The sequence below is a fragment of the Dendropsophus ebraccatus genome, chromosome 1 (assembly GCF_027789765.1).
Source record: "Dendropsophus ebraccatus isolate aDenEbr1 chromosome 1, aDenEbr1.pat, whole genome shotgun sequence".
Lineage (NCBI taxonomy): Eukaryota > Metazoa > Chordata > Amphibia > Anura > Hylidae > Dendropsophus > Dendropsophus ebraccatus.
This window is the reverse complement of record NC_091454.1, coordinates 73,626,530-73,643,551: the sequence shown is the minus strand read 5'-3', so window position 1 is coordinate 73,643,551 and position 17,022 is coordinate 73,626,530. Positions and strand designations below refer to the sequence as shown.

General features: G+C 44.0%; 1 protein-coding gene across 1 annotated transcript in view; it reads right to left on the bottom strand.

The window, feature by feature from the left end:
- The window catches only part of KDM3B (lysine demethylase 3B), a 47,431-nt gene that overhangs the window by 16,139 nt on the left and 14,270 nt on the right, over positions 1 to 17,022 (bottom strand). Inside the window, exons 8-15 of the mRNA XM_069973010.1 lie at positions 15,013 to 16,207; positions 11,954 to 12,155; positions 11,653 to 11,867; positions 10,581 to 10,733; positions 9,450 to 9,563; positions 7,810 to 7,937; positions 1,388 to 1,646; positions 310 to 557 (exon numbers count right to left, since the gene is read on the bottom strand). Of these exons, the coding sequence (XP_069829111.1) occupies positions 310 to 557; positions 1,388 to 1,646; positions 7,810 to 7,937; positions 9,450 to 9,563; positions 10,581 to 10,733; positions 11,653 to 11,867; positions 11,954 to 12,155; positions 15,013 to 16,207 (2,514 nt within the window). The remainder of the gene's footprint in view (positions 1 to 309; positions 558 to 1,387; positions 1,647 to 7,809; positions 7,938 to 9,449; positions 9,564 to 10,580; positions 10,734 to 11,652; positions 11,868 to 11,953; positions 12,156 to 15,012; positions 16,208 to 17,022) is intronic.

Here is a 17,022-nt window from a genome sequence, read left to right as displayed (position 1 = left end):
TCCCCTTAACGGCTAGCAATTCATACTTAATCAAATTCCCCTGACTGTCCCATTCTTTCCTGGAGAGTGTTGGTGTACCATTTTCTTAACCTTAACAGCCTAGCAAGAAAAAAAGTATAGTTGTGGCAGTTTTTAATATAGTTTTTCAAGTGAAGGTCTGGGGTGGATCCAGCAGGAAGAAAAAGTAGAAGTATTTTTATATTTCCTCTTCCTTTTGAATCCACTTTTGAATTTAACTCAAAAAAACTAAACAGAAAACTCAGACAAAAAGCTGTGTAAGAAACCCCTGAGTCAAACAAAACTACCCACTGTGGCATTAAAGACTGGAGGGAAAGGAACTCCTGTGTCCAGTGCTCCTTGTGAAAGCTTCCCAGGACCGGAATGAAGCAAATCTCTTAAACTGGAACCTTCGGCTTTTATGTTGGAGGCGGCTGGGCCTAATAAAAGGCTGTTGAACAGCTTTGGAGGTGAGGTTGTCTTCATACTTGAATTAAGGGAATCCAAAGCTAACGAAGAATGTGACTCTTTTTGTTGTACAGGATTCTGTGAGCTAGGATCTGAAATTTAAAAAGTTCCAATTAGAGTGAAATGAAATTATGTAGCAGCCAAAATGTAAAAGAAGCCACAACTCTTTGCTCAACCCATTCCACAACCCTGATGGCCTGTGACGGAGTCTGCAATGGGTGCACTAAGCAGATCCTCTGATGTAGATGTGAAAAAAACTGTAAAGGGTTATTCAAACTTAGAAAGGCATGGCTTTCTTCCAGAAACAGCACCAATCCTTTCTTCAGTTTGGGGGCGGTTTTGCAGATCAGTTCCATTAAAGTGAATGGACCTAAATTGTAAGAGCTTACACCCCATGAGGACAGGGGTGGCGCTGTTTTTGCAAGAAATAGTCGTGTTTTCCTAATCCTGGATAACATTTAGTGTACAATTTAGCAATTCAGATGGTGTTCAGCACACACATAGATTCACATACCATTCCAGCTTATGCTTATGTGATGTGCTGCTGGATGTTTTCTTTCTGGAGTGTTAAAGCAATGCTTCATTTGTTTTTGCTTTTATTTACCACAAATGTGGCAGAAAGTTAACCATATCGGATTATAATCATCAGACAAGTCAATACACCATGCAGTTAGGGCACCGCGATCTTGATTACTGGTTCCCTTTAAATATTTTTTTTTGCATAAGGGTACATTCACACACACACACAGGATACACAGCAGATTTGATGGCGCAGATCTGAAGCTGCAGATATCAATGTAACTATATCACTGAACACAGCATCAAATCTGCTGAGGATCCTGTACGTGTGAACGCACCCTAAGAAAGAATGAATGAATGAATGAATGAACAGGCTGAATAGAAATGAAAAAAAAACACATACCTTTTGTTTCTTCTTTAGCTTTTTGTGTTGCTAGGTCTGCCAGCCAGTGCAAGGCAGATGAGGGAGTAGATTCGGGGCACTGCTGTTTATTTTTATTCTCTGTGTTATTCAGAATATTTTGTTCAGCCATAGTGACATCCACAACATTGTCAGCAGTTTCTTGTTTCAGATCTTCTTCTGTTTTAAAGCTATCTTCATTTGTTTGTCCAGTAGTTGATGTTGTTGCTGCATCACTGACAGGAGGATTTAGAGTTGGAAGCTTTAAAAAGAAAACAAAAAACAAACAAAAAGAAACATTAATGTTACAATTATTGTACTATGCACAAAAACCATTTACTGTAAAGAGGAAACAAAAAAATAAAAAAGATTAAGGCCCCCTTCACACGTCCGGAAAAACCATCCGGATTTCCTATCAGGAAATCCGGACGGATTTCCAGACCCATAGACTTTAATTGGTCACGGACTGGGTGTCCGGAAGGGTGTCCGTTCCGGAAAAAATAGGACATGTCCTATTTTTGTCCGGAATTCCGGCCCAGACGCCCCCATAGAAGTCTATTAGAACGCCGGAATCACGGGCACTTTTTCTGATGTACATCAGGAAAGTGCCCGTGATTTCGCATTAGCTGCGCACCCCCCACCACGCGCATAACTCACCGGCCTCCCTGGTGTTCAACTACTGCTGCCGTCCACGTCTGCTCCCCCGGCCTCCTGCTTCCTTGTGCCGCGCCCGGACCCCTCACCCAGCAAACAACCCCCCCGGACCTCAGATTAGCGGCCCGCGCTCGGACCCCTCACCAAGTGCCCCCCCCCCCCGCCGCCCTCCCCCGCCCCCCTGGACCTGCTTAGCGCCCCGCGGCCGGATCGCAAACACAGCGGCACCCAACACCCCCCCTCCCCCCCAGACCTCAGATTACCACCACCCACCCAGACCCCTCGCCCAGCAGCCGGATACCCCACACCCCCCCGGACCTCGGATCAGCGGACCCCTTGCCGCACCAACCACCCTCTTCCCTCCGCCGCAGCACCGCTGTATCCTCACCCCCGGTTCCAGTTCAGAAGACCAGGAACCAGGACAGGTGAGATCAACCCCCCCCCCCCCCCCCCCCCCCCCGGCGAAGTAAAGCTCCCACCATGTCCTGCTGACAGGTCATGATGGGAGTTGTACTTCTGCAGCCTGTGGCCATCCTGGTTGCAGAAGTACAACTCCTATTATGACCTGTCAGCAGGACATGGTGGGAGTTGTAGTTCTGCAAGCTGTGACCATCCAGTTTGCAGAACGACATCTCCCTTTTTTTTTTTTTTTTTCATCAGGAAATCCTGAAGGTTTTTCCTGACGGTAAAAACGGATTACTGTCAGGAAATCCTGATACTTTCCTAATGGCTTTTGAGGCCTCCTGATCAGGATTTCCTGACAGTAAAAACTGGCACGGACGTGTGAATGGGGCCTTACCATGGTGGGGGTCCACAGACTGACTTAACTATAACAGAAGTGTACTCTGCCCATACAAGATTTTTATAACATTTTTACAATAAGTTGGCCTTCATTGTTTTGATCTAACAGTGTCACAGTGTCAGTGATTGGCCGTGCGAGCAGTTCCTGCGGGGGCAACATGTCATCAGCTACAAGAAAGTAGCGGTGACAAGAGGAGACATCGGAGCTGCAGCTGCAGGGGGCTCAGGAGAGGTGAGTATATATTTTTTATTTTATGCCATCCTATGTCAAATATTATTTATATTTAAATTCCCAGACAACCCCTTCAATTTAATACTGGTTTAGTTCATAGTCTGCAGGAGGGGTATACCTGGTAGGAGGATACCTAACACAGTAACATTTTGACGACCACCAGCTAACATTCAAAGTAACTGCCATGTGTAGCATGGGCTGGGAGTTACACAATAAAGTACAGGTAGATTGTCACAGGTATCTGTAGCCATGCTGCCTGCAATGCTTCCCACAGCTGCTCAAGGCTGTGTGGAGAATCCACGAAGCGACACAACAAAGCAAAGCAACACAACAGATGCTCAATTTGGTTCAAGTCTTTGGGAATAAGGAGACCAGAATAAGCCTTGGCCATGTCTTTCAACCAAAGGGCTTTCTTTATTACTATGCCCTCCTTAGAGGGTGAGGTGCTTCATCATTTTGCACACACTGTAATTCGTTCTCAGGTATCTGTTTGGGGCTATGTTCACACTACGTATATTTGAGGCTGTATGTTTGAGGCTGTCTAGCAACCAAAACCAGGAGTGGATTGAAAACACAGAAAGGCTCTGTTCATATAATGTTGTAATTGAGTGGATGGCCGCCATTTAATGGCAAATATTTGCTGTTATTTTAAAACAACGGCTGTTATATTGAAATAATGGAAGTTATTTACCGTTATATGGCGGCCATTCACTCAATTACAACATTGTGTGATCAGATCCTTTCTGTGTTTTCAATCCACTCCTGGTTTTGGTTGCTATGAGGACCTGACATGAGGACCAAATACAGCCTCAAATATACATAGTGTGAACCCAGCCTAAAACTATAGAAATATTTATCCTGTCTTACTATAATCTGATTATGTTGGCATCATTCAATATAATTGGGGCTGTGCAACATTTTGAATACTACAAAAAGGTGCTATGTCATTATATGCAGGGCTGTGGATTCGATAAGCCGCAGCTCCGACTACCGAATTTTATCAGGCACCGACTCAGACTCCTTCATAAATGGACAGTCAGACACCAGGAAAGTTATTTAATCACACTGGTGTAAAGTAGATCGGGCTCAGCAGCTTCTCCCTAATGTCTTTCATGATCCTGGGGCAACTTCTGAGGGAATAAGGAAAGATATAAAGCAGATTCTCCTGTGTGTGCAGCGGATGCAGCCAGTCTCCAGCCTCCATGTCCTGAACTACTCAGAACTAGACTAGATTGAGCAGGTGGTCTTTTCTGCACACATACTTCTATGTTTCTAACTAAATATTCACCATACACACAGGAACACTGTTAAAAATGGTTAGACATAGCAATATAGAGATCAGACACAGGCACAGATTTATCAGCTCTCTGTCAGCATCCACTCTCCTGAATCATTGCACCCCACAGGAACTACCTGCTCAGCCAGTCAGTGACTGCACCTGTGTCCTGCCTCAGTCACTGATTGGCTGAGTGGGCATTTCTGAGTGGGGCCGTGACATCACGGGATCAGGAGCTAGACGGAGGAACCATGAGCCATGACACTGAACTGCAGGGAAAGGTAAATAGGACTTCTTTATTATGATCCCACCATCTCCTGTCCCCCCTGGACTTTTCAGTGTGGCCCAGAATACCCCTTCAATTTCTGACTCTGCCTCTTTCTCAAACACACACACACAACCTGCAGCAGCCATAGCACACACAGCCTACTGCAGCCATAGCCACACAACCTGCAGCAGCCATAGCACACATACACGCAGCCTGCTGCAGCCATAGCACACACAAAACCTTCTGCAGCCATAGCACATACACAACCACAGCCTGTTGCAGCCACAGCACACACACACACAGCCTGCTGCGGCCATAGCACACACACAGCCTGCTGCAGCCATAGCACAAACACACACACACATCCTGCTGCAGCCATAGCACGCGCGCACACACACACACAGCATGCTGCAGCCATAACACACACATACGGCCTGCTGCAGCCATAGCATATGTACACAGCCTGCTGCAGCCATAGCATATGCGCACAGCCTGCTGCAGCCATAGCACGCGCACACACAGCCTGCTGCAGCCATAGCACGCGCACACACAGCCTGCTGCAGCCATAGCACGCGCACACACAGCCGGCTGCAGCCATAGCACGCGCACACACAGCCTGCTGCAGCCATAGCACGCGCACACACAGCCTGCTGCAGCCATAGCACGCACACACACAGCCTGCTGCAGCCATAGCACGCGCACAAACAGCCTGCTGCAACCATAGCACGCGCACACACAGCCTGCTGTAGCCATAGCACGCGCACACACAGCCTGCTGCAGCCATAGCACGTGCACACACAGCCTGCTGCAGCCATAGCACGCGCACACACAGCCTGCTGCAGCCATAGCACGCGCACACACAGCCTGCTGCAGCCATAGCACGCGCACACACAGCCTGCTGCAGCCATAGCACGCGCACACACAGCCTGCTGCAGCCATAGCACGAGCACACACAGCCTGCTGCAGCCATAGCACGCACACACACAGCCTGCTGCAGCCATAGCACGTGCACACACAGCCTGCTGCAGGCATAGCGCGCACACACACAGCCTGCTTCAGCCATAGCACACCCACCCTAACAGACGGGGTAGAGAAAGATAAGGGAATTCAGAACTATGGCTCTGATTTATAGACACTGGGAACACGGGCTTTAAACATGCATAAATCTGAATGACATCGGTGGTGCTCTATATCATAAAATAGACTGTAGCAATAATCTCCGTTAAAGATATGAAGAGATATGGCACTTAACAATTAATCTCTTCGTAAAAAAAGGATACTTTATTTTTTCCACATGGGATTACAGACAAGACACAAACACGGTAAGAGGACGCAATCAGCTCCAACAGCGACAGCTGTTTCCTGCCCTTCGGCACTTCGTGACCCTTTTGCAGCCATAGCACACACACGCAGCCTGCTGCAGCCATAGCATACACCAACGCAGCCTGCTGCAGCAATAGCGCTAACAACGCACCCATAGCGCACACACACAGTCTGCTGCAGCCATAGCACACTCACAGTCTGCTGCAGCCATAGCGCACGCACAGCCTGCTGCAGCCATAGCATACACACACAAACACAGCCTGCTGCAGCCATAGCATACACACACACAGCCTGCTGCAGCCATAGCATACACACACACACAGTCTGCTGCAGCAATAGCACACACACAGCCTGCTGCAGCCATAGCACACACACAGCCTGCTGCAGCCATAGCACAGAGACACACACACACAGCCTGCTGCAGCCATAGCATACACACACAAACACAGCCTGCTGCAGCCATAGCATACACACACACAGCCTGCTGCAGCCATAGCACACACACAGCCTGCTGCAGCCATAGCACAGACACACACACACACACACACACACAGCCTGCTGCAGCCATAGCATACACACACAAACAGCCTGCTGCAGCCATAGCATACACACACACAGCCTGCTGCAGCCATAGCGCACACACACACAGCCTGCAGCAGCCATAGCATACACACACACACAGTCTGCTGCAGCCATAGCACACACACAGCCTGCTGCAGCCATAGCACACACACAGCCTGCTGCAGCCATAGCACAGACACACACACACACACACACACACACACAGCCTGCTGCAGCCATAGCATACACAGACACACACACACACACACACAGTCTGCTGCAGCAATAGCACACACACAACCTGCTGCAGACATAGCACAACAACATAGAAACAAACTGCCAAATAATGACCAACAACATTTCCCCGACCACCCTTATCTAATAGGGCAAGTGCTTTATTACTGATATATGGAGGAAACTAAATGTATGGGAGAAAGGATTTTTCTGATTTTAATAAACATACAACATAAACAATATTAATGAGGAACATTTATAAAATTAATATTAATTGTTTTTTAAAGCTGGAGTCAGAACAGTTTTTCTGACTAAACTAACTCCTTCTCCACAGACCTGATTATAAGTCTACATTACATGGTCAATAATATCCCCTACTTCATATGAGGATGAACATAGTGAGATAAAAATACCTAATAAAAACAAGGCTTATGAACCATGACTAATGTTTTGACATTTCTTAATATGATGTTGTTATATTATTGTAAAAATGATAGCATTTTCTGCTGATGCAACTTCATTAGTAGAGGTGCAGTGACCATCAGACTGCTTTTAGCCCCATATGCAGTAGGCTTCATTGGACTATTGTTTTGGACCAGGAAAGGGGAATCTGCATCCCTCCAGCTGTTGCAAAACTGCAATTCACATTATGCCAGGACAAACAAACCCAAAGTTTTGGTTGTTAAGACATGAAAGAAATTATAGTTCAGCCGGAGGGCTGCAGGTTTCCCCCTCCCTGTTTTAGAATCACGTCTCATAGCCCCCTGGTTTTATTTTTGCGGTAAACTTTTGTGGTAAACTTAGCTGATATTATTATTTGCAATAGAGTGGTTTGTCCACTCGAAATACACTTTCACCAATGCAGCACACGAACAGTTCAAAAACTGTGCAGTTTCAAAAATACTGACACCTCTTGCCCAGGAGTCAAAATCAGCCATTTTTGCATCCTGTAATAACATATTCTATGAACCTGAAGCTGCTTTAATAGAAAGCCAAAAGCAAAGATCCACAGCAGTATGTATAAAGATATACACAAAAAAAATCAAGTGATAAAAATGGCGGAAGGTAAAGACTACCTGGGATATGCCGTTGGTGACTGCCGGTCTTAATACAGTTTTGTTGTTTCTGTTAATACATGGACAGTTCGCCTTGATTCCCCATTTTCCTCTAGCTGCGTGGACCATGTCCCCAATGTTGTAAAGGGCTGGAGATAAAAATATAATTGAAGCAGTAAACAAAGAAGAATGTCTATAACAACATAGCAAGGTATGTTTAACCCTTTGAGGACCAGGCCCAAAATGACCCAGTGGACCGCGCAAATTTTGATCTTAGTGTTTCCGTTTTCCCCTCCTCCCCTTCTAAGAGCTCCAGCACTTTCAGTTTTTTATCTACAGGCCATGTAAGTGCTTGTTTTTTACAGGAATAGTTGTACTTTGTAATGGCGTCATTCATTTTACCATAACATGTATGATGGAATCCCAAATATATTATTTATGAAGATATAAATTGGTGAAATCGCAAAAAAGAATGCAATATGGTAACGTTTGGGGGGTTCCTGTGTCTACGTAATGCACTATATGGTAAAAGCGACATGATACTATTACTCTATTGGTCAGTAAGAACACAACCATATGCAGGTTTACGCAGATTCTCTAATGTTATATATTTTTTTTTAAATGAAATCCTTTTTTTTGGCAATTAATTATAAATAAAATGGGACTATTGTGACGCTTATAACGGTTTTATTTTTTCACCTACGGGGCTGTATGGGGTGTAATTTTTTCCGCCATGATCTCTAGTTTTTATTAATACCATATTTGTGAAGATCGGACGTTTTGATCACTTTTTATTAATTTTTTTATATATATAATGTAACATAAAATCGGTAATCCGCGCACTTTTTTCCCTCTTTTCGTGTACGCCGTTTACCGTTCGCAATGACGCTTGTTATATTTTAATAGATCGGACAATTACGCACGCTACGGTATATTATATGTTTATCTATTTATTTATTTTTATATGTTTTATTTATATAATGGGAAAGGGGGGTGATTTAGACTTTTATTGGGGGGAGGGGTTTTGGGGTAGTGTAATAGTGTTTTTAACTTTTTTTTTTTTACACATTTGAAGTCCCTTTGGGGGACTTTTACATTCACTACTTGGATTTTTACACTGATGAATGCTATGCCATAGGCATAGCATTGATCAGTGTTATCGGCGATCTGCTCATTGAGCCTGCCTGTGCAGGCTCAGTGTAGCAGATCACCGATCGGACCGCACGGAGGCAGGTGAGAGACCTCCGGCGGCCCGTTTTACCGATCGGGACCCCCGCAGTCACACTGCGGGGGTCCCGATCGGTAAGTGACAGGGGACTCCCCCGTCACTTACACTTAAACGCCGCGGTCGCGACGTTTAAGGAGTTAATGACACGCGGCAGCGCGATCGCTGCAGCGTGTCATTGCCGGTGAGGTCCCGGCTGCTGATTGCAGCCGGCCCCCACCTGCTATGAAGCGCGCTCCGCTCCGGAGCACGCTTCATAGCGGGAGAAACACCCAGGGCGTACAGTTACGCCCTAGGTCGTCTGGGGACAGACTTCCATGGCGTAACTATACGCCCTGGGTCGTCTAAGGGTTAATCTATATACTCATTTACTAAAAATGCTACATTTTTACGGTCCTTGAGTAACAGTACAGAAGAGAAAATGGCAAATGCTTACCTGTGCCGGGGATAATCTGAGTTGGCATGAGGTTCTCCGGTTCATGGGATTGTCCTTTAGCACATTTTAACCAAGCAAATACCTCTTCATCCCCTGTTTCATCTTCTGGGGCAGCTAAAACAAAGTTAAAAAATAAAAAATAAGCAACACCTCCTTTTTGTGTAGAAACACAGAAGATTGTCGGCATAATAAGACCACCTGGTCCATCTCAGATTGTGCTCCCCCCCCTCTTTTTTTTTTTTTTAAACACTTCCCTTCTGAAGTTTATTTAGTCCTTTAGCTCTATATAGCGATCACAATCTCCCTCTTCCTACTGGTTATACCTCTAGTAACTCAAAATCACTACCCCTAAATCATTTTCTTCTTTAGTCTTCACAAAAACATTATATAAAGGAAACTTGCACTACTATTTTTCTTTAGAAGTTCTTAGAATTTTTGGGAATAAAAAAAAGAAAACTTCAAACATGCCAAAACAAAACATATTACTATAATCCTCGAACTGTAGTCTGATGACAGTAATAAAAAAATCCGACTGCCATCCTGTGAGATGCAACTGACTTCCAATGTTTGGCCCCGTTCACACTGAGCAAGAATGTCGGAGGTCTGCAACGGAATCCCGCCTTGCTCAGTGTCCCGTTCACACTGAGCAAGATAGTCGGAATTCCGTGTCTGACCTTTCCGCCATGGAATCCCGCCTTGCTCAGTGTCTCACTGTGAGTGAAGGAGAGGGCACGCACTCCTCCGCTGCCGCCGCTCTCCGCTCGAAGAAATGACATGAGCAGAGAGGGGAGAAAGAGGATGCGCGCACGCCCTCTACTTCAGTCACAGTGAGACACTGAGCAAGGCGGGATTCCGTGATTCCGAGAGGTCAGACATGGAATTCCGACGTTCTTGCTCAGTGTGAACGGGGCCAATTACAGCAGTTTGTTTGGTATGGTGACACATCTATAAGCCTGAGAAGATGAAAATGACAATACTTCATGTTGAAGTAGAAAGATCACTTACATCCCTTACTTTAACTCATATAATAACTACTATTATAAGTAGGGCTCTGGAATTTTACTTCATAGTTTTATAAGCATTTATACAGAGCAAGAACTAAAAGACCGGAAAACGTACATAGATATTTACCTCTTAGTTGCCTGCTCTTTCTGAGCCGATAACAGTCAAGACAGACACAGAATCCACACTTGCGACAAACCCAGTGTATATTGAAGAGTGTAGTCTCACAGACATCACACATCTCCCTCACACCTCTGACTGCTCTCTTCCAAGCAACTTTTTCTGTGTAAAAAAAAGAAATGCTCATATTAAAAATGTAAGTTATTGGGATGCAGCAATTGGGGAGACTCAAGCTCCCCAATGTTCAGGGGTAAAGAATATCTATGGTGTAGAAAATGCCAAGAGAGAGAAGTGGATCTTGATAATTTAATATGGTCTTGCGGTAAGATTATCAAGCTATCATAGGGTCTGGCAGTATAAGGTGGAGGTCACAAAAATAAAATCTGCCTCAGATGGTAGAGATGGTGCTTGGAGTACTGGTGGAAGATGGGGGAATAAACTCCTCCTTAAAGTGACACTGTCACTGGGGGCAGGGCCTATGCGGTGATGACTGCACGGATGGGGCGGGGCTAAGTGGTGCTAGGGGCGGAGCGATGAGGCACATAGGCCGCAAGGCCCCGTCCACATATACCAATCCACAGGTGATAAAAACTACTTTTTACCAGAACAAGCACCATGAGGTGTGATATAAAATAAGTAATGAAAGCTGTAACATTTACCCTTTACACCTGTGGAGAGCAGTCAAAATGCAAATAGGGGGTGACAGTGTCACTTTAAATTAGTCAAAGAATAGTGTAAAAATCTTAATGGTTAAAAAATGGATAGAAGAACAACCTCCCATGCTACAAAGTGACTAGTGACTAAGGTTAAAAACTTTAAAGGGATTGTATTGAAAAAAATGGTAACAAGGATTATGAATGATGACTTATGTTCTACCATATGGTCTATACGTCATTAGAGAAGAGCACAACTTGAGCATGCTCAAGTTTGATCATTCAGCATTTGAATACCAGTGGCTGAAGAAAATGGATGCAGCCCTAGGGAGGCCGGGATAACATGGATACGGCCTTTAATGGTCATATTTGATGGGTGTATTTTTTGTGTGTGTACAGACAAGAAACCATATATATAACAGACTTACGTTGTGGCTCCACCATCATCATAGCTTCTTTCTCAGACATAACTAATTGACAGAACTGATCTCCCACGTTAGCAAGAATATATTTAGAGGTCTCCAAGTCAATGCCCTCAGCTGGTACTGCATTTGGAACCCAGAGGCGCATGGCTTCAGAATCACTCTGCTGGGGACTCAAAAAGCCTTCCACACGAAGTATTCCTTTTCTGGTGAAAACCAGCCTGAGAAGCAACCACAAAACCATCATATAAAACCAAAACAGTGTTGACTTCCTACACTCAAGAATCCACAAATACTGAATTTATACCTGCGGAAGTGGAAAAATCTGCATGCCACGGTGGAGTCATCCTGATCTGGCTCTTTAAACTTCCGATACCGCTCTAATCTGCACTCCCGACATTTATGTAAATGTGGAGCAACGTTAATACAGGATCCATCTTGGAGAAAAGGTTCTCCAGACTGCTTCAGCTTTCTTACTTTGCTCACGTCTTTGAGAACAGACTGTCCAACTGAAAGAAGAGGAAAAGACCAACCATTAGCATTATATTTGGATGTAAAATAATTATTTATATCTTACTGGATTTATCATCAAGACTTGAAAAACTGTCTATAATAAGAGGAACAGATACTCTGAGCTCTATAACCATAACCTGCTGCAGCAATTCAATCTTTGTCTGCTGAAGAAAAATTCAAGCTGACTACAATGAAAGCAGCCAGTATGGCCACACATCATTCCTATTGTGTGGATCGGCTAGGAAAAGGACACCCTTCTTGGTGCTACACTACTTATGAAAATTCCAATAACCTCTATGGGAGTTGAATAAACTAATTAAACAGCTTATTCATATGTTTTTGGTTTCCAAAGCACCTTCAGAGGCCACAACCAAGCAAGTAGGGAATAGGGAGTTCTCAGTCTATCAGACATTTATAACATATCCTAGGAATATACCATAAATGTCCAGAAGAAAATATCCCTTTAAAAGGTATAGTTCAGCTAAAATAAATCTCTTTCAAACCAACTGGTGCCAGAAATTTATAATTTACTTCTATTAAAAAAACTCAAGTCGTCCAGTACTAATCAGCTGCTGTATGTCCTGCAGAAAGTGGTGTATTCTTTCTAGTTTGACACAGTGCTCTTTGCCACAGCAACTGTCTACAGTCATGGCCAAAAGTTTTGAGAATGATACAAATATTAATTTTTACAAAGTCTACTGCTTCAGTTTTTAAAATGGCAATTATCATATACTCCAGAATGTTATAAAGAGTGATCAACTTAACAGCAATTACTTGCAAAGTTAATATTTGCCTAGAAAATAAACTTTATCCCCCAAAACACATTTCAACATCATTGCAGCCCTGCCTTAAAAGACCAGCTAACATTGTTTCAGTGATTGCTTCAGATCTTAATCCCATTGAGAATTTGTGGTCAATCATGACCGGTGGACAAACAAAAACCAACAAATTCTGATTGTGCAAGAATGGACTGCTATCAGTCAGGATTTGGCCCAGAAGTTGATTGAGAGCATGCCAGGGAGAATTGCAGAGGTCCTGGAGAAGAAGGCTCAACACTGCAAATAGACTTGCTGCACTAACTCATTCTAACTGTCAATATAAGCTTTTGTTACTCATAATATGATTGCAATTATATTTCTGTATGTGATAAAAACATCGGACAAACACACATAAAAACCAGAAGGCAGCAGATCATGTGAAAACATATTTGTGTCATTCTCAAAACTTTTGGCCATGACTGTATAGTAGTAGAAATTCCCCATAGAAAACCTGTCCTGCTCTCCAAACTGGAAATAATACACCACTTCCTGCAGGATATACAGCAGCTGATAAGTACTGGAAAATTTGAGATTTTTTTGTTATAAGTAAATTAGAAATCTCTGGCACTTTCTAGCACCAGTTGATTTGAAATAATTTTTTTTTGTTTAACTACCCCTTTAAGTAATAACATTGTGGCTACCTGTAATAAGCATGAGGGGGTACTTCGATACTGTCCATAAACTGAACAGTAACAAAACTGTACACAGTAAGCTCATAAATGGTCCAGTGGTAATGGCTATATGCACCCAGAATTGCATCATTTGAATATAACACTATGCAATAAATTTAAAGCTGTTATCATTATTAAAGTATATACAGTCCACTCTTGGACTGTCTGTTTTAGCAAATACATACAAGGCACATGAAATGAAAATTCTGACTCACCTATCCTTATAGCTTTGTGTTGTGTAAATGCCCTGTTATTCTTGCTAGAAATGACTCAATAGCCAACTGGGTGTTACTAACTGGGGTGTGTCTGTACACTGTCTGGCACTATCAAATCCGAGCTGACATTGCCAAATTTTGTAGGGACATGTCCCTAACTGGTAACACCAAGTTAGGTAGAGATCTATACAAGTAGGTGATCCAGTAGTGTTATATAATGGGGAAGACAATGATTTACTAAAACAGAGAGGTCACGGCTGGTGACAGGTTTCGTTTAATAACTTAAAGGGGTTGGCCTCTTTATAGTAAAATAGTTCAGTGTACAGTTTTAGAAAGTGTACTCACTGTATATATGACAGCAGCTCCCTGTGTACCTCATAGAACTAAAATCAGACTCCCCTTCTCCAGGCTGTACTGCCCTGCTCTGTGGTGAGTCTGTCTATAAGATATCCGACATGGAGGAGCAGGTTAACCATGCTCCGCCACCATGTCCACAACCTATATGTCTGGGAGCAGGGCATGATTACATGCTCCTCCATCTCGGCCATCTTATGGACAGAATCACCACAAAGCAGGGCAGCACAGCCTGGAGGAGGAGAGTCTGTTTTTAGCTCTATGAGGTACACAGGGAGCTGCTGTCAGTAAGTAACATGAGTACACTTACTTATATTACAAATAAAACTATTTTACTATAAAGTGGCCAACTCCTTTAATCAACAAAGACTGCTGAACCTACAAATGAACATTAAAGGGGTTGAGGCATATTCTCCTGCCTAATTTGATAATGACTGTGGAGAGATGCTTCTGCTGAAAGAGATAGTTACCAAGGACCTAGCAAGCATTGTACCCATTCGCTAGAATAGGACCCATGTACAATACTTACTAGGTGTTTGATTGTTGCCTCTGCGACTGACCCACCCAGTGGGCAGCAGCTTTCTCCACACCCAATGTCAGATCAGACAATACAGGGGGATAGTTATCAATCATGGCAGCCCTCTCCCGGGTCATCAAGGTTCATCTTATCTGTTAGATCTCCTTGAAGTCAGAATGCTGGATTTACCGGGAGTGGAACAGACTATGATCTAATACTGATATATAGTCTGAGGACTTATCAGGCTGGATAACCCCTTTCATTTTCCTTTCTATTACCTTTCATTGGAGCAGTTGTTCTTGGTCTTGCTTTTGGTACTGGTTTTCCTCTACCTTTTGCCAATAACAAGTCAACAACATGCTCTCCATTAGGACCCAGTCTCCCAACAAGGTGCTCCGGAATCCCTTTAAAGCCAGGCCTGGAGCTCAACTGCTCTTCTGAATCGCTCAGATCACTCAGGTCACTGTTCGTACTGGAATCAGAGTCCTGTTTTGACATCCGACTTCGTTCATCCAGCGTGAACCTGTTAACAGATTCAAAGGCAGCTTTACCATCATGAGAAAAATCTGAAGAGCAGAGGACACCTGGCTGGAGTTTACTTGACAAAGCAGTAAATGTTCTTAGCAATGGATTGTCCATTTGTCCAGATCCAATTGCAGGCTTATCTTCAGTGGGGCTCGAAGACAACGTTGGCATTTCAATTGGTTGATTTAAGCTATTTGCTGGAGAGTTTGAACGTCCATTTCCCAAAAATGTAGAACTCGGAAGAGTTTCATTTATTGATGTCCCTGAAGTTATAGGTAATCTTTTTAATGTATCTGTTGAAAACAGGGGTTTTGTTTTCAACAAAGAGCCGGGTTCATCAACTCTGTGCTGGTCCTGCCACATAGAAGATGAAATGTTTCCAGGTAATGAACTGTGGATTGGTGGGGTTGCAAAGCCAAATGGTGAAATGTCCTTTTTTTCAGAAAAAGCTAAGAATGGGTTGGATGGTTCCTCTCGGGACAGCTTTGGGGGTTGCAAAAAAAGGTTTTCATGGCTCTCAGGTGGTCGAGTAGTTAACACTTTGCCAGGAAATGCAGGGGTCAGTTTTGGCATGGCCTCAGAAAAGGGTGGTTTAACATTTACTTTTGTCTCCTGCGGGCTAAGAGCCTTTGGTTTAAAAAGTGTGGAAGAAAGACCATCCTTGCATAACATCCCTGGTTCCTTGATTGAAGGATCCTCCACAGTACTTTCTGAAATAGCAGTAAAATAGTTGCTAGGTGGAACGTTTTGTGACATACACTGGAAAAACAGGTTTTTAGACAGATCAGTCTCTTTTGCCTCTTCCTGAATACTACTAGTTCCAAACTGGAAACCAACAGGTTTGTTTCCTTGAACTGTGCCATTGGATTGCTTTCTCTCCTCTCCAAATGTTGGCTGATGAACAGACATGCCAAAACCACTTTTGACAGGCATACTTTTTCTGAAATTCTGGAAAACAAGAACATGGGTAAAGGTAAACAGTAATGGGCAAAATTGTAATTTGGTAATTTGTTGTAAAGGGGAACTTAAATCAGGCTGGTATACAAAGTTCACAGGAAATGAAACCAAAGAGCCAAAAACCATCACAATGAGGTTGATACATACAATGCCCTTAACCCCTTAGCGACCCATGACGTATCTGATACGTCATGGCGCCGCGGGGGGTGTTCAGAGCGGGGTCCCGCCGGGACCCCGCTCTGAACGGCGCTGATCCCGGCTGACATGTGCAGCCGGGCAGTGCCTCTGTTAGCCGGCGCGGGTCCCGTTGCCGCGACGGCTAATTAAGCACTTCAATGCAGCTGTCAAACCTGACAGCTGCATTGAAGTGCTTTATGCACAACATCCCTGGTGTCTAGTGGGTCGGATCTCCCCCCCGCGATGCGATCGCGGGGGGGAGATCCGCTCTTCTGCCCGTGGCGGGCCTCAGCGTCGGAATGACGCTGATCCCGGCTCGGCAGTAGATTGCTATGGCCTGCAGTAGGCCATAGCAATCTATGACCGATCTCATGGATCTTTGCTGTGTATATACACAGCATTGATCTCTATGAGAGATCAGTGCTATGTATATACAAGCCCCCCAGGGGGGCTTCTAGTCCATGTAAAAAAAGTAAAAAAGTGTTTTTATTAATAAAAAATCCCCTCCCCTAATAAAAGTCCAAATCACCCCCCTTTTCCCATTTTATAAATATAAATTAATAAATAAATAAATAAACATATTTAGTATCGCCGCGCGCGTAATCGCCCGAACTATTAATCACATTCCT